Source organism: Pelobates fuscus, chromosome 2, assembly GCF_036172605.1.
Source record: "Pelobates fuscus isolate aPelFus1 chromosome 2, aPelFus1.pri, whole genome shotgun sequence".
Classification (NCBI taxonomy): Eukaryota; Metazoa; Chordata; class Amphibia; order Anura; family Pelobatidae; genus Pelobates; species Pelobates fuscus.
Window position 1 is genome coordinate 155938006 of NC_086318.1, and position 23621 is coordinate 155961626.

The following is a 23621-nucleotide window of genomic DNA, read 5'->3' on the forward strand; positions in this document are numbered from 1 at the left end:
TGAGGATTTATTTACAGCATACGACCATATTGTGTTAAGCTCTCCGCTGGGTACTGTGGCGTAGTGGTGGGCTTATACACAAGTATGTCCGTCTAGGCCCCTACGCTCTGCCGATGACCTACGTCTATCCTCTGTTTGTACTTCCACCTCTGACTTCTCTAATGCTGCACCGTTCCTGTGGAACTCCCTTCCATTCTCCGTCAGACATTCACCCAGTCTCCATTCCTTCAAATAATCAATGAAAACTCACTTCTTTAGGAAGCTTAATTATCTCACCCATAGAGGCGTGGCGACTGCCCATAAACTACCCATAAACGCATGGAGACTGCCACAGCATTGGGGAAAAAAGGGGAGTTAAAAAACATTCCCATGCGATTGGAGGGGGCTGGTCACTTAAACTCATACACAGACACTGACAGACTAAGACACACAAAGACAGACAGACACACACTGACACAATAAAAAAAATGGAGAAGAGTCAGCGCTAATAAAAATAGAAGTGTAGTAGACAGCGGGCCAACAGAAGGTAACCCTCAAACCCTCTGAAGAGAAAACATTTGACACAAAAGATTACAGGAAAAGGGCTGTGCCAAGTGGATAAACAGTAAAAATAATACAATACTTTTGTATCTGCAGGTAAGACACTACAGTATATGAAGTCTCACTGAAATAGTGGGACTAGGGTTCTGGAGAAATCACAGAAAATTAAAATCTAAAATATTAAAGTCTCACTCAGAGATAAATGCCTTATACGGTGCTTGTTTTGGGTGTAGTGTCCTCAGTGCTATTAGTGGTCCAACCGTTCCGCTTGTATGTAAAACACAAGCGAGGAAAATAAACAAATAAACAAATATGTACAGTATATATGTATAATAGTTAAGTTGCACTCTCGGATTTCCATTAAAATATAACTTTTATTCCAATTACTAAAACAGATCAACGTTTCAGTCCATCTTGTGGACTTTCATCAGGATCCTGGATCCTGATGAAAGTCCACAAGAGTGCACGGTACAGTATATAATATATATATATATATATATATATATATATATATATATATATATGCACGCCTCGGTAAACGAAAAATTCAGTTTACAAATGGAAATCCATTGTAAAAAATGTCTCGGTTTAAAAATGTTGCCGCAATACGAAGCAAGTTTCACGGTTTATAGACGCGCCCCCCCCCCCCCGCATACTGGAGTCTGGGTAGCACGTGAGCGTGGAGGTGTTGGAGAGGTTTTTGCAGCAAGTTTTGGAGCCATTTGCAGCGGTTTTGGGACTTTTTGGTGCATTTCTCAAGAGGTGGAAAGGTAGGGAGCTGAGCTTAGTTGTTTGCATGCCTCTTACTGTGTGTTCTGCATTGTGGAGTGGTTTCCATGCAATCTCATGTGCTGTGCATGGCTTTCACTGTGGTTTCTTTGCCAGCTCATGTGCTGTGAATGCCTGTTATTTTGTGTTTTGCATTGTGGGGTGGTTTACAAGCCAGCTCATGTGGGTCTAAAGCATTTTTTTTAATTTTCTGCTCACTTGGCGACTGTGGTGTCATGGCATCCAAGAAAGCAGCGGAAGCTGGGAAGAGGAACGAGATGATTCTGCTTGAGGTCAAGAAAGAAATCATCAGGAAGCGTGAAGGAGGAATGCGATTGACTGACCTTGCCAAAGAGTATAGAAGGAGTGCATCCACAATCGCTACCATCCTAAAGATAACTGGGAGAGATGCAGCCAAGGGAGCCAGGGTCAGGGTCTCCAAGCAACGGCCACTTGTTCTGGAGGAGGTTGAAAAGTTGCTCCTGCTCTGGATTGAACAGAAGCACCGTGCATGGGACGCAGTGACTGAGGCAATCTGTGAAAAAGCCAAGGCCTTGCACGCTGAGCTCCTCAACCAGCAGCCAGCAGGAGGTGGTTCGAAAGGTTCAAGACCAGATCTGGCATCCACAGCGTGGTCACGCATGGAGAGGCAGCAGGTTCAAAAGTTGCTGCAGCTGAGGAATTTGCTACTGAGTTCCTGGAGGTCATGGTTTTAGAGGGCTATCTTCCTCAGCAGGTCTTAAACTGCGACGAGACTGGGCTCTTCTGGAAGAGGATGCCAAAGCCTACCTTCATCACTGAAGAGGAGACATCACTGCCTGGCCACAAGCCGATGAATCTGCGCCAACGCCAATGGTGACCTTAAGATTAAGCCCCTGCTTGTCTACCATCCAGAGAACCCACGGGTCTTCAAGAAACACAAGGTGAACAAGGCAGTTGAGCATTTTTGTGGTGGTCCAACCCAAAGGCTTGGGTCACACGCCTCTTGTTTGTGCAGTGGGTCAATGTGGTTTTTGGTCCTGCTGTTAAGCAGTACCATGTGGACGATAACCTGCCGCTCAAGGCCATGCTACTCATGGACAATGCTCCTGTTCATCCTCCAGGCCTTGAGGAAGACTTGCTGGAGGACTTTAACTTCATCAAGGTCATGTTCCTTCCACCTAACACCACCCCACTACTCCAGCCAATGGCCCAGCAGGTCATCTCCAATTTAAAAAAAACTCTACACAAGGGAGCTTTTCCGGCAATGCCTTGAGATGACCGGTCAATCAAGCTTCACCCTCCATAAATTTTGGAGAGAGCATTTTGACATCATGAGCGGTCTGTGGATTATCACCATTGCCTGTGCCCGGGTCAACCAGACAAACCTAAATTCTGCTTGGCGCAACCTATGGCCAGACTGTGGCCAGACTTCTGCACCTGCACCAGAGTCAACAGTGTCGGAGGAGATTGTTTCCTTGTGGATGACCATGGGCCTGGAGGTGACTAAGAAGGATGTCTGCGAGCTGGTGTAGGGACACGATCGTGACCTAACCACGAGGACCTGGTGGAATTGCAGAAGGAGGCGATGGAAGAGCAGATCTCATTTGAGGAGGAGGAAACGAGTGAGGAACAGCTCTCTTCCAGGGATCTCGAGGAAGCATGTCAAATGTGGGTAAACCTACAGACTTTTGTAAAGCAGCACCACCCAGATAAGGCTCTAGCCTAGAGACTTGTGAACAGTTTTGACACCGACACCATGTCCCCTTTCCGAGGGATGCTTAAAAAGCGCCAAAAGCAGCAGTCCATGGAAAGGTTCCTACAAAAACAGCCGAGACATGAAGAACCTGCTTGTGTTAGTGCTGCCCAGTTGCCCTCCTAATCTTCCAAAAAGTGTTTAAATTGTTTTGACGTTTTCCATGTTTTCCCTGTTGACGTGCGATTTATGTACAGTTGAACAAGTCTGCCATGTTTTAAAAGTTTTAGTTGGATGTTTGAAATGTTATTGCTTGATTTATCATGTCCCTGTACAGTATTTACACCACCAACACAACTGAAACAGACTTATTTTACACAAAACACCACGATCAGCACACTCTACAAACTGCCTCCAAAAACTTGCACAATACGCTTTCCAAGCATTTTTGTCCTCTGATATCGCAGTTGTAGAGACACCAGACACAAGTCACAAGTGCAAACATTGCAAGCGTGTCATTAAATCTGCTTGTGCTGTGCAGAACAAATACCGGGCCTTTTTTCTCATGTGAGAGCTTTTCAGCAGGGCTCTGCGCATAGTCCAACATGCTCACTTTAAAAAGGTGATGACAAAACACCCCCTCTCTGGCCCCGCCATCTTCTCACTAGTTCTCTGTGATATTAAAAAAATACCCAGGCTGACTCCCCCTCCCCACCCCTTGTTCGACACTGATTATTATATTATTTATAAAGCACCAAGAAATTCCATAGCGCTGTACAATAGGTGGACGAACAGACATGTCTTTGCAAGAGGACATGGACGCGCAGGAAAAGAAGTCATTGAGGCTCTGCTCAAACTAGCTTAGATTTAGAGGGAGTGGGGTAAAGTGGCACAAGTGGTAAGTATGTATTTTTAATGTGCAGGTAAAAGTAGGTTTCTAGAATAGTTTACAGTGAATGGTTTGTTTATTGGAGGACACAGTTGCAGAAAATGGAGCAGGGTGGGTTACCAAGGTGCAAGGAAGTAAAGCTGTTAACAGTTTAATTGGTATGCTTTTCTAAAGAAGTGTTTTTAATGATATTTTGAAGAAACGGAGACTGGGTGAGAGTCTAACGGAGCTGGGAAGGGAACAGCGCAGCCCTAAAAAAAGTCTTGAAGGCAGGCATTAGAGGTGCGAGTAGGAACAGAGAATAGATGCAGGTCTTCGGCAGAGCGTAGGGGCCTAGACAGGACATGTTTTTGAGTGAGGATAGGTAGTTAGGAGCAGCATTCTGAGATTTGTAAGCAAGAAAGTACACTTCTGCCTTCTCACGATATGACTTGTGGCAATGTGTCTCCATTGGAATTTGTTTTAAACAGCTCTGCACATGGACCATTTTATTATAAGAGTAGGATTAAAAATGGACAAATGCAGGGCCGGCCTTAGGGGTGTGCGAGCTGTGCGGCTGACACAGCTCACACATGGCCGGCTGGGAATAAATAAATAAAAATTGTGGTGGGGCTGAGCTTACCGTGCGACGGGGGCGGGGCTTACCGTGCGGCGGGGGCAGAGCTAAAAGCCCCGGAAAACTGCTGCAGGAAGGAGTCCCTGCTTCCCCACCAAACAGTCTCCAGGAGCTGCACTGCCTCCATAATGAACTCCACAGGTAACTGTGTGACTGTCTGCCTGTGTGACTGTCTGCCTGTGTGTCTGTGTGTGTATGATTGTCTGCCTGTGTGTATGACTGCCTGTGTCTGTGTGTATGACTGCCTGTGTCTGTGTGTGTGTGTGTGACTGTCTGCCTGTGTGTGTGTGTGTGTATGACTGTCTACCTCTGTGTGCATGACTGCCTGTGTGTGTGTGTGTGTGTGTGTGTGTGTATCACATACAACCAATACACGCATATCACACACTGTTAATACACCCATTACAAATATGACACACAGTCATCACACCTACTATCACATACACAGACAACACAAACATTACATCATACATGGATGGGGGGGGGGGGGGGGGGCGCTGTGAAGATTTTTTGCACAGGGCGTCTAAAGGCCTAAGGCCGACCCGGGTTCCATGGTGAACTAATATTCTTTGTACAGTGAAATCCCTTCTTAGAGCTAAGCCTATGGAATCTGCTTCTCTCTGCAGTTGCAGTCACCAAGAATTTAGGTCTGGCCCAAGTGCCTTTAATGTAGCACCGCCTCTCTTCCTATCCTTGTGCCAGACCACTGAGGTATGTAGGCAGTGGGACAATCTACAAATGTGAACGTTTCCCACAGTGGGAGGTATTAATAGAGAGCATATGAGTTATTCATGCATGCAGGATTCTCTTGCATATTCCACATATAAGTTTTCTGACCACTAACCACTGGCTTTAAACATAAGCAGAGAAGAATCCAGAATGTTCAGTTGTGCAACCTCTAAGTATAGGATTGAGAGAAATGGCATGGATGTTCCACAATTACAAATATGTTCCTAGCCTGCCTGGTTCTGTTTCTGTAGCTTAAATCATTTTGTGTGTGTATATATAGAATGTCTGCATGTGTTTAAGTTAGGATTTGGCATTTTTTTAAGCGATCAATACTGATCCAAGTTCTAGCAAGGCAATTACCACTTAAGCAATCCTTGTTTTAATTCACAGCCTACTTATGACAGTTATTGTGTGTGAACACTGGATTGTGTTTGTGTTAGGGTTCAATTTATGAGTGCAAGGGTGTATTTGTATGGAAGGTCTGTGTATTTGTGTGCAGGCTTAGAGTGTGCGAATGCAGGGGTGTTTGTACGAAGGGTCTGTGTGTTTGAATGCAAATACACTTTGCCAGAAGTGTGCAACTGTGAAAAGCCCAATTCCATAGAGCTAGAAAATAATCATAAGTGTTTGTATGTGTATAGCCAGGTGGCTTTATACATCTTCCAAGAAATTGGCACACAACTGGAGAACCGTATTTAAAATCTGGGGGGTTTGATTTTCTATAAGCAGCAATCAAAACAGACTTTCATCAAGGTAACCATATGATTAATGAACAAACAGACTGAGTAGGAAAGTGAAAGTAAGGATAAGATGATAGAGGATAGAGGCTTCAATGATGTGATAGGGCACCCGGTACACTGGGAGTAGTGTTCTAATGGCAGCTACACATTACATGTATGTTGTCTTTTTATATCTCCGTCATCTCTCGAATGGAATCTGACAAATTATACAGATGATGCTCAATGGCTATTGTCACTTTTACTACATAATGTATTGGTTTGCTCCTCTCCTTTTTGCCATAGACTCGAGCATCTTACTGCTACGTTTGGGACCTCTCTAATTTTTCTATTGGACGTGACCTTAACGTTCTCATATCTTATGCAATATTTGAACTGTGCTTTCCATTTTCATTAATTTGTTTTCTTTGACCGTCCTATTCCTAGCCCACCTGCCCAAACTGCAGAGATTGTAAAATTATGTTTGAATACACTTAATGTTTCTAACTATTGGCACCATTTGTGCCTTTTATGTTTTGTGTATTTCCGAATTTGTTGTTACTTATTTATGGTTATTTTAAAATAAGAACATTCTGAAGTGATTGTATTTTCTTTTCTATTATTATTTAGCAACTTTATTGCTTTTCTTGCACAATGTGGCGGAATTGGGTATTTATTGTTGGCTTGTATCAAGATGGAATATTTAACCCTTTAAGGACACAACTTCTGGAATAAAAGGGAATCATGATGGAATATTTCAATCATGTGTCCTTAAGGGGATATACGAACAATCGACACACAATTTTTTTGTGCTCCATTAAAGGAAGAAGAAAATAAGAGAGTTCCTAATGGGTTACTAAATGTATGCGTGGAAAATTTTGACATTCATTTTAAATAGCAATGCCTGTCAATGTGTGTGAAACTCCAATAATTCTGCTCATTTGTTACTCCACATATATGTAAATATTATTTTCTGTCAACTAGATTAAATTACCATTTATCTTGTAGTTGATTTAATTATCAATATATATATTTTGCAGCAGCTGTCCTTGATTGGTTTGTACACTGTAATCCGGTAGCTCAAGTCATATAATATTGGCTGTGCTTGAGGTAGCATGGCTCTACCTCTTTTTGTGAGTTTTCGAGGTGCTTCTTTTCTAAAATGTGTTGTTGTTTTTTTTTTTTATTCCTGTGCAAGTCATGCATCCCAGGTGCAGCTTGAGAAGTCTTGCTCTCCTGCATAGATAAACACTTTTTAAGGCCTTAGTTATTTTGCTTAGCAAGCACATTTGTGGTCTGGTTTGTGTTGGCAGGGAAGTAGTTTTAAGGACTCCTGGGGTTGAGAGTAGTATTATAGCAACATATAAACACATTTCAATCCCTGCCTCGTACTTAACAGCACCATATGTTTTACTAAAATATTACGAGTTGAAATGCTTTAAAAAAAAAAAAAAAAAAAATTAAAAAAAAATTGTGTAATCTTCAAGTGGAACAATTCAAAGTCCTATTAAGACTTACAGATAAGGGATTAATTTAATTTAATAGTCAGCCAATCGAAAAAATCTACTGGCAAAGTTACCCAATTTAAAAAAAGTATCCAACCCCCCCTATGGACTTTGCCGCGCATTCAGCCGATAACGTCGAAAGGAGGAGGAGAGTCCCCAGCGCCGAGGGAGGCCGGCGCTGGAGAAAGGTGAGTGTTTAACTGGTTTGTTTTCCTGGCACTATCGTGGTCCTTTAAGGCTGGTTAAATTAATGTGGAAATACACATTTATGCAACAATATATATTGCAGTCTGTGAACTTTTGAAAATGTTTGGGGAAAAATAAAGGGTGGGAAGCTGAGAAAACATCATACACGGTAAAAATCTGCTAATGTTTAGACACAAGAAAAGAATAATGAGCAACTACACGGCAACTAAAATTTGAACTTGAGTGCCCAATATAAGCTTGGTTCTCTGAAAGAAAAGATTGGAAAACCAGGATTGAAGAGAAGGTGGTATGATACCTTTAAAGGTATAACTGCATTCAAAGTGATGCTATAATTTTCTTGGGCTGTACTTTATGTGAGTAGACCTTATTTGCACAATATCTGCACTATATATCGTTTTTTTCTCTTATGTTTTACATCCTGTATATGCTACAAAGTATATGGGAGGAGTAGACTTGGCTGATCAATGTGTATATAGACCAGGGGTTCCTAATTCTTTTTTTCCTTTGAACTCTTTGACATAATGGATCAACATCATGGAACACCCCACCCTGCCCCCCATTTATTTTTTGTATGTGCCCGTGTGTGTCAAGGTGTGTGTATCTGTGTTTGTATGTGCCAGTGTGTATCGGTGTGTGTATGTATTACAAGTATGCCATTTGGAATACTCCTTGTGTTGCCTACTTTTAAAAATGTTATATGGAATGATTACTTAGGATGCCATACTCTCTCAAAGGCGACATAGGCCCAGGAAGTCACATCAAGTTTCCAGTGATGAAGACTGGAATGGACATGTCCCATATTTGACCCTGTAGCTTTCCAAAACTCCATAAAACCTGTACTTAGTGATTACTGCAGTACTCATGAGACATCGCTGAACACACATACTACTGTTTTAGAGTAATAAAATGTATAATGACAATATCATCTGTGAAAGGGCAGTTTTTGTTGTGTGAAAAATGCAAAAAAACTAATATTAACACTAACTTTGTCCAGGGTTAGGGTTTAGTAGTATATCTACTAAACGGTGATTTTTATTTGGGCAGTGGAGTACCCGTTTTTATCCTGACTTTTTTGTAATTCGATTTTCACTTTGCAACAATTGTTTAGTAAATACACATACACATAATGAGCCAGCAATGTAATTGTAGTCTACTGTGCTTGTAATTTGTAAATTGCAGACAATGTTTGTCTTGGCTGCTTTATTGTAGAATTGTAGAAAAACGGTACAAAATACATGAGTATTAAATAGAAAATTGGTAAAGTAGATTGATCATAAGACTGAATTCTCATGGTGCCAACACATTACAGACCATTAAGGTAACTGTGCATAAATTCCTATCTGAGTGAGAGCCGATCACTTATAGACCGTATAATACTCTGCTTTAATAAAAAAAAAGAAATTCACAAGGTCCACAGATTGAATAAAGAAGGGGATGAAGTGGGAAGGAAGAGAGAGATAGGAAGGGGAAAAAAGAATAGGAAAGAGCCATAGGGGAACAGAAAAGAGCAAGGAATGTGCCCTAATCCAGTTATAGAACTGGTCTTAAGTGCCCTGCAGAGGCCACCATTTTGTCCACTGCCAAAATATATTAAACTTTTTCAAGATCTCAGAATGAGAAGGCAAGAAAATCTTCCAGTGTTTAGCAATCTAGTTTCTGTGCATATCTGAAATTCAGTTTATTGGCTGTAGAGGTTAGGTGTTATGAATTAAGGCTGGCCAAGGATTAGGCTGTGAATTATTTTAGAGAGCTGCACCAATCTGATCAAATAAACATTTTCAAAGTCAAACAACTAATGGACAGGTCCACCATATGTGTAAGTAGGAGCACTGCTTTCCACAACTGCAGAAGCCATGGGGAATGTGGTATGGGTAGATTCTACTAAATTTGGTAGTGGCAAGATACCATCTAGCAAGGGTCTTATTGGAGTTTTCAAAAATAATGGTTCAATCCAGGGACTCCCTAAAGTTGGTCCATTGCAGGACCTTGAAAGGCAGGTTAGGAAAATATGACACCCAAGAGGCGGAAATTTATAACAGAAATTAAGCCAGGAGACCTTACACGTTGTCTGTAGATCGCCTTGGAGGAGGTGGGATTGTCCATTGTATGCTTGTATGTGCAAATTAACAAAATGGTTGAAAAATTACCAATGTTTTTATATAACTTGGCATATGTTATTTATGTTACTAATATGAGAACTGTAAGGTTATTTATGAAAGTGAGAGTTGTTGGGAAGTCAAAATGAATTAGACATTTTTACCAAAATTGCGAAGCTGGATGCATTGCTGCTTGGATAATTTTGCAATTTAACTTTTTTGCCTTCAATTTCAAATTCTCAGTTTAGTAAATGGCACTATTAAAGTTTTTCCAGACTGTCTGATGTTAGTCTGTTTTTATTTACCTAAGTTGGGCAAGCTTGATGTCCAAAAACACACTTTGGGAACCATATAAAGTAAATGTAGTTGTTTGTCATTATATACCACAGAGAGAACTGGAGTTGTGTGCTATCGGTTACCAGACAGACATGACTTTGAAAATTATTATTGCCAGTATCGTTTTGTGTCATTCAAAAGTACATTCCATAATTAAGGAGGTCATTCCCTGGTAAGGCTTCAAATTGAGTCTTACCTGGCTTCTCATGGGACTAAATTGAGATTGATAATGTGGAAGTGTAACATTCACGTTATCAGTGTGACTGAGGAAGGACTGATTAGGTGAGGGCCCTGGTTTATAAAATCTGTTCAATAACTGGAATATGTCATCCAAAGACACTAGACAACATAACCACAACACCAAGATTTAGTGGCAATGCATCTTAGTCTACCCCTTTAAAAAAAATTTCAATGCTAGTAAATTATAGCTTAACCCCGTAAGGACACATGACATGTGTGACATGTCATGATTTCCTTTTATTCCAGAAGTTTGGTCCTTAAGGGGTTAAAGGGACACTCCAGGCACCCAGACCACTTCTGCCCGTTGGAGTGGTCTGGGTGCCAACTCCCACTAATCCTTACCCTGCAAGTGTAATTATTGCAGTTTTCTATAAACTGCAATAATTACCTTGCAGGGTTAACTCCACCTCTAGTGGCTGTCTACTAGAAAGCCACTAGAGGGAACTTCCTGGACGTCTATCTGTGCTTGAGCGTCGCTGGACGTCCTCACGCTGTGTGAGGACCGCCAGCGTCGCTCATTTCCCTATAGGAAAGCATTGAAAATGCTTTCCTATGGGGAGACCGCGCATGCGCATTAGGTCTCCCCGGCCGGTGGACGGGATCGGTTTTGGCCGACGGAGTCAGTAGGAGGAGCGGCGCGGAGGAGGAGGCAGCGACGAGGGACATCGTCGCTGCCTCAGGTAAGTGACTGTAGGGGTTTTCACCCCTTCAGTAACTGGGGATTGGGGGGTGGGAGGGAGAGGGAACCTGCAGTGCCAGGAAAACTGATTGTTTTCCTGGCACTGGAGATTCCCTTTAAGTGTTTATTTTAAATCTGATATTTGTAGTATATAGTCATGGGGAGTTCACTGTACTCCATGTAAAAAAGGCTATATATCTAGCAAGGCCATATAAAAAAAAAAAATTGTATGCATATTTTTCTTGGACGGCTATTATGTAAGTCTCCTGTTGTCTTGTGTGTGTGTGTGTGTGTGTGTGTGTTAGCAAAATATGTTGAAAGAGTTAGGGTTAAGCACCCTCCATTACACAGGTGTCATATTAATGGTCTCTAAGGAGGACCATAAATTACCGATTCCACTTGGTAAATAGATTAACCCGTTAACGCCGTTACAGCGTTCTATGCCGTCCCGCATTAAGTGGGCTTTAAAGCCGTTGCGGCGGCATAGAACGGCTTGCAGCCCCTGGAGATCCTCTTCTGGAGGGCTGCCTGACAGCCCAGGCAGCCCTTCCCCCGGCAAAAGAAGCCCCTGGGGGCTGTGTGATCGCTCTCAAAGAGCGATCACATGGCCCCCTATAGCTGGTTGTGGATCTGCCAGCAGGGGGACTGTCTGAAATGTCAGACAGTCCCCCTGCTGGTGGGAAGTATTAAAAATAGAAAAAATAAACATGTTAAAATAAAATATAAATTTATTTATATATATGTGTGTGTGTATATATAATATATATGTAACGTCATACAAAGTGTATTTTAATATTAATATAAGTACATATATTAGTATTAAAATACACTTAGAATGACGTTACATATATATATATAATATATATATAATCATATATATATATACACGTATAATTACAATAATAAATAAAATATTGAAACAAAATTTAATATATTATATATTCATATGTAATTTCATTCTAACTGTATTTTGTTATTAAAATATATATATGTAACAAAATACACTTAGAATGACATTCTATATAGATCTATCTATCTATATATAAAATACAAATAACCGCAAATATATATATGTATAGATAAATACATATAATTACAAAAGATTACTACATTCTACATGTAGAATTTAAATACCTATAAATGCATATATATTAAAAGTCTACTTGTATATTTAAGTAATCTTTTAACATAATTATGTGATTTGATTAATTAAAATTTGATTGACATGCCTGACAACACAGGGAGAAAGTGCAGATAATTTAATTCGTAAGCACTATATTTGACCCTGTAACTCTCCAAGACACCATAAAACCTGTACATAGGGGGTACTGTTTTACTCAGGAGACTTCGCTGAACTCAAATATTAGTGTTTCAAACTGGTAAATTGTATTACAACGATGATATTTTAAGTAAAAGTGACTTTTTGCATTTTTTACAAACGAACGGCAATTTTATGGACTATATTATTGTTGTAATATTTTTTTACTGTTTTAAAACACTAATATTTGTGTTTAGTGAAGTCTCCTGAGAATAACAGTACCCCCGATGTACAGGTTTTATGGTGTTTTGGAAAGTTAGAGAGACACATATAAGGCTTGCATTTCATTTTTTTGACATTGAAATTTGCCATATTGGTTATGTTGCCTTTGAGAGCGTATGGTAGCCCAGGAATGAGAATTACCCCCATGATGGCATACCATTTGCAAAAGTAGACAACCCAAGGTATTGCAAGTGGGGTATGTCAAGTCTTTCTTAGTAGCCACTTAGTCACAAACACTGGCCAAATATTAGTTTTTTGCTTTTTTCACACAAAAACAAATATGAATGCTAACTTTGGCCAGTGTTTGTGACTAAGTGGCTACTAAAAATGACTAAACATACCCCACTTTCAATACCTTGGCTTGTCTACTTTTTCAAAGGGAATGCCATTATGGGGGTAATTCTCATTCCTGGGCTACCATACCGTCTCAAAGGTAACATTACTAATCTGGCAAATTTCAATTTGAAAATGGAACATTCTATATTTGACCCTGTAACTTTCCAAAACACCATAAAACCTGTTAATGGGGGGTACTGTTGTACTTGAGACATCGCTGATTACAAATATGTGCATTTTTTTGTATTAGTATTATGACATTTACAGCTAAAATGTCAGACAAATACAAATTTTAAAAAAAAATCTTATTTTCTCACATTTTTTTTAATTTTATTCATAATAAATTATGTTCCATATATGAATAGTTAATAAATTAAAGCCCTGTTTCTCCTGAACAAAATGATATATAATAAGTGTGGGTGCAATTAATGTGACAGCGGTGAATTACGGTTGAACAGACATATAGCGCAAATTCCAGTTTTTGTTTACGTTTTGTTTTGATCAGAGCGTGCACTATTGACTCCGTCCTGAAGGGGTTAAGCTCTACTTGGTACTGTTGGTTCCTAGGGAAGTCTAAATTCATATGAATTAATCCCTATGAAACTAGCTAAAATTAGGGCTTGCTAATACATTGGTCTCATCGTGTCAGTCTAGGCATGTTATGGCCATATCCTTGTTTCTTCTGACTGTTTTTATGTAGCTATGCATTTTCTGTATAACTTGTTTATATGGAATGCACTGACTCTCCTTGTTTATTTGGCTCTAATTGTACACTTATTTATCTTTTTCTTTGTGGATTAAAAACTTTTTTTTTTTGCTTTTTCCTTTTGCCGTATATCTATTTTATTAGAATTGTCGAACTTTTATATTGATTCCATACATGCTAGAATTCTTCAGACATTATTACCCCTTGCATGCTTTCTTCATTGTTAATTTGGTTGTATTTATAAAATCCCTAGTTCTCCTAACCTGGATGTTTAAACCAATATGTCTTGATCGTGATGAGTAAGAACATCCAGCTTTACTTGTGCTTACTTGCATCCAGCTTTACTTGCACTGGGCTGCCAGGAATTCTTGAGTGTGGAATGAAAACCACTATGATGTACTGGGAAACAAAACCCTTCCCAAATTTAGGGAAATATGACTTTCTAACATGAGTTTGTAGCTGGGCATCACTATGGACAGGTGCCTATAGGGCTCTTTACACATTTCAACCCTCCGCTGGCAGCTGCTCTATCCCAGGGGGTCTGTGAAAGTGCTTGAGTGACACTTCAGTATTGATGTTGTGCCCCTTACTGTCACAGGGGGAGGGGAGAGCTCTGAGGCTCTTGTAGGAACAGCTGTGAGTCTGGACTCTCTAGGACTGTCTGGTGGTTGTATGCTTTGTACTGAATGCCCATATTAGCATCGTATTGTGACTGCAAGACATGAGTTATTATGGTGTTTGTAGAATTGAAATGCTCACAGTGTGACTGGTGAGAGTTCATTGTTCAAAACAGGAAATGCAGTTTCAGGTCACACATTTTATGGATTATGGTTTATCGCCTCTTCTGGAGCGTTTAGTTTTTGGCTAGCTTAGTTTTGTTTTGTGGCTTTTAGGTTAGATGCTTGTGTTTTGAAGTAAAGAGCAAAGCAGTTATCTCCCCATTTGTCAATCAGATTGTCCTGCCCTGCTTGTTTTGAAGCCAGGGTGACCTGCTGCTAGTTTGTAGAACTCACTCACTTCACACTAACCTAAGCAATGCAACACAACTTTTCAAGTTTATTCACTAAGTGAATCATGAGGAATCTACCAGTTGATTACATATTTTTGACCAAACTAATAAAACCAGAATGGAAACTGAACTGTAGATTTCCCCCCAATTATTGTGGCATCCATTTATCAATTCACTGTTCAGTCACCGACAGTTTTGTTTGTATACATTCCTGAAGATCCCTTCTGTCTCCACAGCAGAGGCCTTGACTATATTTGTAATTTATTATCCACATGGATAAGCCACAGGCATGCTGTTATTTAACTCTTTATGTGTATGGAAGGCAATGGTTTGCATAAGTAACTTAGGCCACACGATAAACACAGACACGGTTAATTACATTACAGTGGGCTAGGCCGTGGTGTTTATTCAAAGCTGAAGGGGCTTAATACCATACTGATAAACATATTTACATAAACTGTTTACTTTAAAAGCTTTAACTATCACCACCATCATAGTGCCTCTCAGTCTTAACCAAACTGAACGCTTTTTATTTAAAACCTTTTACCTTCATATCCTTCCTCTGAACTTCACCGTGATGATGTATTTTGCCCCCAATGCTTTATAACACCACAACAATAAATAGAATGAAATAACTTAATAAAATAGGAGGGAGGACGGGGGTCCTTCCACGCTGCTCCTCACCTGAAGAAGCTGACAGGGGTTGCGCTTGTGCTGATTGAATTTATTCTTAACCTCCCTGGCGGTATGATTATGTCAGGAATTTTGTACCAAAAGCGGTACCATTTTTTTGCATGGAAATTTGGTGTTATGTATTGTAGGCCAGTAATTACTTTCTTAAACCTGACCAAAAGTACTCTCAGATGTGATAAAGTTCGAAACATAAAATCATGAATTATAATCTAATAAATAATATACCGGTTCCCATTTTCTGTTCCTGGAAAACTTGCTATGCAGAGTAGCTGATTGCTGCTCGTTGTAGCGATTTGTCTCCGTGACAATCTTTTCAATGACGTCATCTGTGAGAAATAATTTTAGGTATGCCAAAGGATCATTGTGCTCAACGTCTACCTTCATCCCAGGTGATCCAGTAAACGGAAATCTTGGCGGCGGTACCTCATCCATACCGCAATCAATAAGGCACCAAGTGCGCACATCACTGAGCTCGGGTGCAGAATCGTCGCTGTCGCCACTTCTCTGGTCACTGTCAGAGTCGGATGACGAATCTTGCCACGAATCGCTATCGCAGTCGCTCAATTCTGCGATGGGCTCTGTGTCGCTGCCGCTGTCACTCATCTGATCCAAACCCGCTTTGGAGATGCTAAAGTGACGCTTTGATGCCATGGTAAAAAATTAATTTTATGGGCAGAAATTACAGCAAAAAGGGCAGGCAGGGCAGTGTAGGATGATCAAATTTCAAATCTGAGGTGATACTGTGTCAAATCTGAGGTGATACAATGTAATCTGACAGGATTTCACTGTATCACCTAACTTTATGTGTGTGTGTCACTTTTATGCTTGAAACATTTGAATTACCCGCCCAGTTCCGCCCCCATGAGCCTCTGCGGCTCACAGAGACGGAACCAGGAAGTCAGATGGAGGCATCCGCCGGGGCTCTCACCGGCAATCACAGCGCGGGGACATCGCTGGATCGCAAGGAGAAGGTAAGGAGACTCCGCTGCCAGCTCTGTTATCTACCCCGAGCGTGACTCGGGGTTACCGCTTCTGGCAGCGAAAATTAACCCCCGAGTCACGCTCGGGAATACCGCTAGCCTGGTTAACTGTCTTATCTGGCCCTCGATTGCATCCATTCCACAGCCATTTATTGTCCCCCAGCAACAGCTATGTCACCACTTCTGTCTTCACCTGACTTTTTTTTTATAACTCTACATCAAGGTCCGCTTTAACCCTTTATTGCATTTAATTTATACATTTGCCAGCAGTTTCCCATTTCATAAGTGTTTTAATTTTATCTTTACGTTTCACTAGCCACTTTCCAAATAATTCATTTTTTCAGAGCTTGTCAAACTTGCTTTGAATCTTGGAGCCAGCTAAAAATGTTAGGAGCCAGGTTTTTTTTTTTAACTCCTTAAGGACCAAACTTCTGGAATAAAAGGGAATCATGACATGTCACACATGTCATGTGTCCTTAAGGGGTTAAACTAACCGCTTTATTTTCAATGACAATAATACAATTCTTAAAAGGACAATATGGTCACCAGAACAACTGCAGGTCAATGTAGTGTTGGTCTATAGCCTCTCCCTGCATGACTAGTAACATTTCTAGATCTCAGATGGCCACTAGAGAAACTTCCTATCTCCATGCTTTGCATCTCTATGAGAAGATACTGATTGGAATGCGCAATAGCCTGTCGGAAAGCATTGGATTTGCTGATCACAAAGTTGAAATATTTCTGCCATGGAGCTGTGGCCAGTCGTGGCAAAGATTGAAAAAAGGGTAAAAAAAAAAAAAGTGATCGAAGGGGTGGAGAGGGGATGGGGGCATTCACCAAAACACACACACACTTTTAATTCACTTTAAGTCCACCCTGCCTCCCTACTTCTGGGTAACCTGGGGTCCAGTGTGGCTGTTGAAATCATCTAGCTCTGCATGAGGGTGTCCAGCGTCAGATTTGACACCATAGGAAAGCATTAATTCATTGCTTTCCTATGGAAAGGTCTAATGCACGTGCGACATTTGATGCGCATTAGCGCCCGTTCATCGTGGGACATCAATTTTTTAAAAACCTTTTACCTCAGTGGGGCGAGGAAGGTGGGAGGCAGGGGCAGCGATTGCCAGGAATAGAGCTTTGTATTCCTGGCACTATAGTATCCCTTTAAAGTTGACTATCACAATTTTATAACGATTCAGCATAAGTTAAAATATGCTGCCTGGAATGTTTCGAGGACTATGGTTAGATCCTGACAAGTGCTAAAGAGGTTAATGTTAAAAGCAATTGCATTAACTTTTTAAACATTTTGATTTCACCTCTACAATTTTCTTTTTTGCTGATATCGTTGGAAAATCTTTTCTGTGGGTAACTGCTGCTGACGTGTATAGGCCTCAGCTAGTTTTAGGCTCCACATTTGTACACATTTCGTACAGCTGCTATAAATACATAGTAATGGTAAGATTTTATTGTAGAATCAGATGAGGACAACTGGGAGCTGTAGAATTTCCCATGGCCTTCCTCAATCACTTCTTGGAAGTGATGAGACAAAGTTGTGGTGCTCTAATGCATTATTACCCATATACTTTTCCTATAAAATGCATGTACATGATGCTATATCACAGTGATAGTGCTACATACATCACAATAGTGCCCACAGGCTGGATATGGCGCACTAAGGTGCTGTATCTAGCCTTTAGGACCAAAGTGCAGATGTATTGTGCCACAAAAGGCTTCTCACATTTCCCACTGCTGGGTGTCTACCTTACGAGGATCCTTTCCTGTCAAAAAAAAAAAAAATCCCCCTTTTAGTTTTTTTTTGTTTTTTTTCTCCTTCTTCTGTAATTTACTCTAATTTTCATTTTGCTTTATCAACATTTTTTTACACATACGCTAATTTTCAAACTAATTTGCTAACTCGTGAATGTTCATTTCAGATTTGTGTATTTATCTTTATGAGCATTTTCAATATTCCATTGCAGTCTTTACTTTTGTGTTTCTTCTTGCAAACAACCAAAGAACGCTGCCAGAATATTCACTAGTTCTGTTTTATGAATATTTATATTTGGAGGTTTCAGGCAGATAGTCTATTCTGCATGGGAACTGGTGTTTGCATTCAACATAACCAAGTCAAGCATTAGAAGCTTGATACATTATGTAATTATAAGACAACTGATCATATTTATATCATATTATATATATTATATCATATTTGTATCAACACTTCTTTTTTTGGTTTCTTTTCCAGTGTGGTAAAAGAAGAGATTTCCGATGACAATGCAAAACTCCCATGTTTCAATGGAAGAGTTGTATGTTGGGTGAGTTTTTTGATGTTTGGATTTTTAGCCTCATCTCACACACACACACACTATATAATATATTCCTTATTTCCAGGATGATGGAGAGAGAGAGAGAGACTTCTGAAATTGCGTACCCATCATTACGTGTGAATTAAAATGAATGTTAAATTCTCCTTGTAGTGTCCGTTTTACATTCTGATACTGAAACCAGGAAGAAAGATAAATAGAAATGCTAACAGTGAAGAAGTCCCTACATTTACACAACAATGACTTGACAATGTAGGACAATTCAAACAAACAAAAACAATAAACTGTATAACCGTATATAAAGCCATTTGATTGATAAAACTGTCTACAATTGTAGTTATGGGTTAGTCATCACTTGTTCCCACTACTCTGTGGTGCATATATATTAAAGGGACACTAAAAATAACAAAAAAAACTTTAGCATGATGAAGCAGTTTTGATGTATAGGTCATGCTTCTACAGTCTTACTGCTCAATTATGTCATTTAGGAATTAAATCACTTTGTTTATGCAGCCTTAGTCACACCTCTTTGCATGTGACTTGCCCAGCTTTCCTAAACACTTCCTGTAAAGTGAGATCGAATGTTTAAATTTCCTTTATTGCACAGTCTATTTAATTTAGAATGTCCTATCTCCTGCACTGTTAATAGCTTGCAATACATTGTAGGAGTCTCATGTGTCTGATTAAAGGTTATATTTATAGAGCAGGAGATGAGAAAATATTCTGATTGGAAATAAAACCATTTTGTTTTCATGCAGGCTATGAGTCATGGCCAGAAACAAAAGTGATTGAATTCCTAAGTGGCAGAGAATTAAAGGACCACTATAGTGCCAGGAAAACAAACTTGTTTTCCTGGCACTATAGTGTTAATAGGTCCCCCTCCCCCACCCTCACGGTCCCGCATACCTTTCTCCAGCACAGGGCTCCCTCGGTGTCTTTGGGAAAACCCCTCCCTCTTCCGACGCCATCCGCTGAATGTGCATGTGCGACAAGAGCCGGGGGGGGGGGGGGGGGGGGGGTTGGTGGTGGAAGGGAGAAGGTTTTGGTTTTGGTTTTCGGCCAAGGGCATCCTGCATTTTCAGTTTTGGCCCAGAATTTTCATTTCGGTGCATCCCTAATATTATGGGATTGTTATTCTTGTCCTACTGCCTATTAATGTAACCTCATATCGTATATCATACAGTTATTATATATGTTTTTGCTGCAAAGAAGCTATTGGAGCAGTCTGTACAATTTTAAAGAATTATTCTCCCCAGATATTTCTACTTCTAAAAAGGATTCAGCCTGTCCAAATACTATTAACAATTTCTTGTGTTCAAATTGACCCAGATGTACAGGTACATAGATTATTCTGTCAGTGCAGCTATGATGTTAAAAATAATTTGAATGGGGGCGGGGCCTGACTGCCGTGCTGAAAGGCTGCATGAGACAGCAGCTCCAACACTCTTTCAACTTTTCAGCCCACTAAAGCTGATCCTGTACCTACCTGGCAGCCAGAAGCAGTGGTCCTGGACACAAGGGAGAACTGGACCCAAGGCGAGGCTTGCAAACGCTGTTCTAGTCCCTCGGGAGGATATTTGTCTTCTTCCTAGAATGAGGCCTACTCAGGTGGTGAGTAGGATGGACGGTCGCTGCCCTGCATTCCCGACTATATCAAGCTTGACTCCCAAAGCTGTGTGCATCTGGCCATTCCCCCCCACCACCTCTGGACGGGTGGGGGTGAGCCCAGTCCACACCCTGTTGCTCCTACCATAACGGTGACTCCGCAGCCCCAAGGTACCATTATACAGCTTTTAAGACCAGGAGTCTCACTTAAAATAGCGGAAGCTGCAACTCCCACAGCCTGCACCAAGATGGACGCCAACCTTCCTTCTTTACTAGAAAAAAATCCACATGGACTTCTGCCAGAAGTCCGTGTTGCACTACATATCTGTGGCAGCCTGTCCAGCAGGAAGAAAGGGGTATCCCATCCCAGCATATGCCAGACAAGTCCCACAAGTGGCGAAGAAGGTGGAGGTACTGCGGGTCGGCGAATGCAGCACAGAATCAGCCAACAAATATCGGCCCTAGAGGACTTAGCCATGCCTGCCCGATCAGTTGGCTCACAGCGTGAGATGTCGCTCCCTTTCCCAGTCATAACCTGCTGCACCTTTCTGATGGAACCGCAGGGCTTGAAGACAGCCAGATTACAGCAGGACTATACCAGAACTCTAGAGGGTATCTGCTGAATTGAGCGCTCCCCCCCAGCCTTCACATTGCAAACCTTAGTTAGAAATGTTATGTTTATATCCTGACTAAAAATTTTTTTCTGGGGCCTCACTATCCAACTACCCATGGTGAGGGTTTATGGGGTGTTCACACACAATGTTGATGTAGCAATACCCAGCTCAATGCAAATCTTGCACACTAACCTCCTTATTTAACTCTGAGCTGGCAAGTTTCACTTTTCAATCTTTGTCACAGAGGCTTCCTTTCTTATGGTTGTCACATGACACAACCTGTCGCTGATCCCTGTGACTTAGCCCTCACTACAATACTATTATAAAATGTGCAGTTTACCCAATATGCCACACAAATGTATTGCTATGTTGTTTCATTTATTTTTATCCCAGCTCACAAGCATGAGTGGGTTAACAGAAACAAGATCAGACATTATATACAGTACAGGCATCTTGGTATCCACATTGCTATGCGGTCTGTCCTTAGTGAGCAGTGCTTGGGAGTAGGGGGTTTTATGTTAAAAGCGATATGGTCTATGTCGGGTGGTCGAGGTTGGTTCGTGGTCCGCATAGGTCGGTAATGCGTTGGAGTGGAACCTGTGAGTTACTGTCAGCCCTTAGGCGGAAATGAGGATTTACTGCCATTTGGAGCGTTCTGGTGAATTCTTCTCGGTTTGAGTCATGCGTGTATCTCGCTGAGGTATGATCCCTATGCTAGTGTTAATGCCGCATAGGTAGCCCTGTTAAACTAGGCTCTCTGTCATGTGGGTTTGCACCTCCAGTGTCTTGTTTCGTCAGGGGGTGAGTAGGGTTAGGCTGCGTGTCAGTTTGTTTGGGTGTGGGCAGAGTCTTCAAACCACATTAGTTTGCTCAAAAAATCGGTGCAATCTTTGTGAGGCTTAGGGTCTCGAATTGCGAGGCAGTGGGTGCCCGGGTGTTTTTGGCATTCTTCTGAAAAATAAAAGTGTAAATGTGGAGTCCAAAATAAACCTAAGGAACTTCGAACCGCAACTGATGTATGTCCGTAGGGCAATAAAGGAGACAGTGGGGTTGTGAGTTCCAAAGTTCAGTTCGTAGCTGCAGCGTAAGCCTCTGACTTTCTTCCTTGTGGCAGGAACGGCGTAATCCTCGTTGGGTCCCAGCGGTGGACCGTGGTGGAATTTTCTAGATGCCCTGAAGGAGCTAAAGAGTTCTCTGGCAGGCCGAGTGTTCATAGTAGCGCCGCTGCTCTCTGCAGGTTTGTTACTGTGTAGGTCAAGCTGTTCGGCTGGACTTGCGGAGCCCTTTGTGAGCACCATCAGTATTCTATGTCGATCTTCCTCAAAAGCGCCATGAATGGTTGGATGGACCGTCTCCATTGTAGGGTGTCCCCGGACAGTTAAAGGTGAGGGCTCCATTTTCAAATGCATTTAGTGTTTTCCCTTTGAGGGCCACAAGGACCGCAGCCTTATCGGTGCCAGTGCAGAATTTCACCACAACATCCCTTGAGGCTGAGGCTGGAGCTCTCCGCAGTTTGGGGACCCGGAAGACCGCCAAAATGCTCGCATTCCTGTCCTGTTTCGGCGTTAAAAGGGCTTTGATGAGCCTCCGCATTAAATGCGAGAGTTCCTCCACTGGGATATCGTCGGGGACGCCTCTTATTTTCACGTTATTGCGTCGTCTGAGGTCTTCAAGGGCTGCAAATCGTTGGTCTGTGGTCTCTTGGTGTTTTTTTTGTTTTTGTTTTTTTTAGCACTTGCACTTGTCTGAGGAGGCCTCTATTACCCTAATTCTTCCCACCATGCCTGCAGTACTCTTGGCAAGTCACCTAACATGGATCGCAATGTCTCTGTGGTGACTGGGTATGGTGGCCCCTTTTTTGGGGTTGGCTGCGATAACAGAGCAAACATACCGCCAGTGGAGTCATCCAGGTCCTGGTCGTCCGAGGAGTCTGTGTATTCTGTGAGGCCGCGGTCATTTTGGGCCAATGTGCCCCTTGCGCCTGCCTGAATAAATTGCAGATATGGGGCCCTGTTTTGGGTTTGTCCGGTTTATTTTTTTTATTTTCTTTTCCCATGTCCCTTGTTGGTCCGTGGGGTACTTTTGCAGCACTTTGTCGATCTGTGGGGTACTTTTGCGGCACTTTGTCTTGTTGGGAAACACGGTTATAAGCAGTGTGTACGGAGAGCCTATCTATTGTGTGTCCATCTCGTTCTCTTGCTAGGCACCACCTCCCTATGTTTCAGAATACTTGCGTTAGCTGTTGTGGCTCTGCAAGTCTGCTTGTATACCTATGCACAACATAAAATAAAGAATAATAATAATAATGAATAATATATGTTTAATTAAAAAAAATTTATACAAATTAGATTAATTGTATTAATAGATATACATACATATATACCTCCTATATATGAGGTGTGTGTGTGTGTGTATATATGTATATGTGTATATATATATATATATATCTATCTATCTATCTATCTATCATATATATATATATATATATATATATATACACACACATACAGACCTCATATGGCTGGAGTGTGTCAGCAATTTCTGCAAGACGAAGGCATTGATGCTATGGACTGGCCCGCCCGTTCCCCAGACCTGAATCCAATTGAGCACATCTGGGACATCATGTCTCGCTCCATCCACCAACGTCATATTGCACCACAGACTGTCCAGGAGTTGGCAGATGCTTTAGTCCAGGTCTGGGAGGAGATCCCTCAGGAGACCATCCGCTACCTCATCAGTAGAATGCACAGGCGTTGTAGGAAGGTCATACTGGCACGTGGAGGCCACACACACTACTGAGCCTCATTTTGAAATTTTT

At 41.3% G+C, this 23621-nt stretch overlaps 1 protein-coding gene across 2 annotated transcripts in view; it reads left to right on the forward strand.

Annotated features, from left to right (window-relative positions):
* Positions 1–23621, forward strand: part of DVL3 (dishevelled segment polarity protein 3) — a 170157-nt gene that overhangs the window by 31072 nt on the left and 115464 nt on the right. For both annotated transcript variants that reach the window (XM_063442874.1, XM_063442875.1), the window contains exon 2: positions 18506–18575. In XM_063442874.1, the coding sequence (XP_063298944.1) occupies positions 18506–18575 (70 nt within the window). The remainder of the gene's footprint in view (positions 1–18505; positions 18576–23621) is intronic.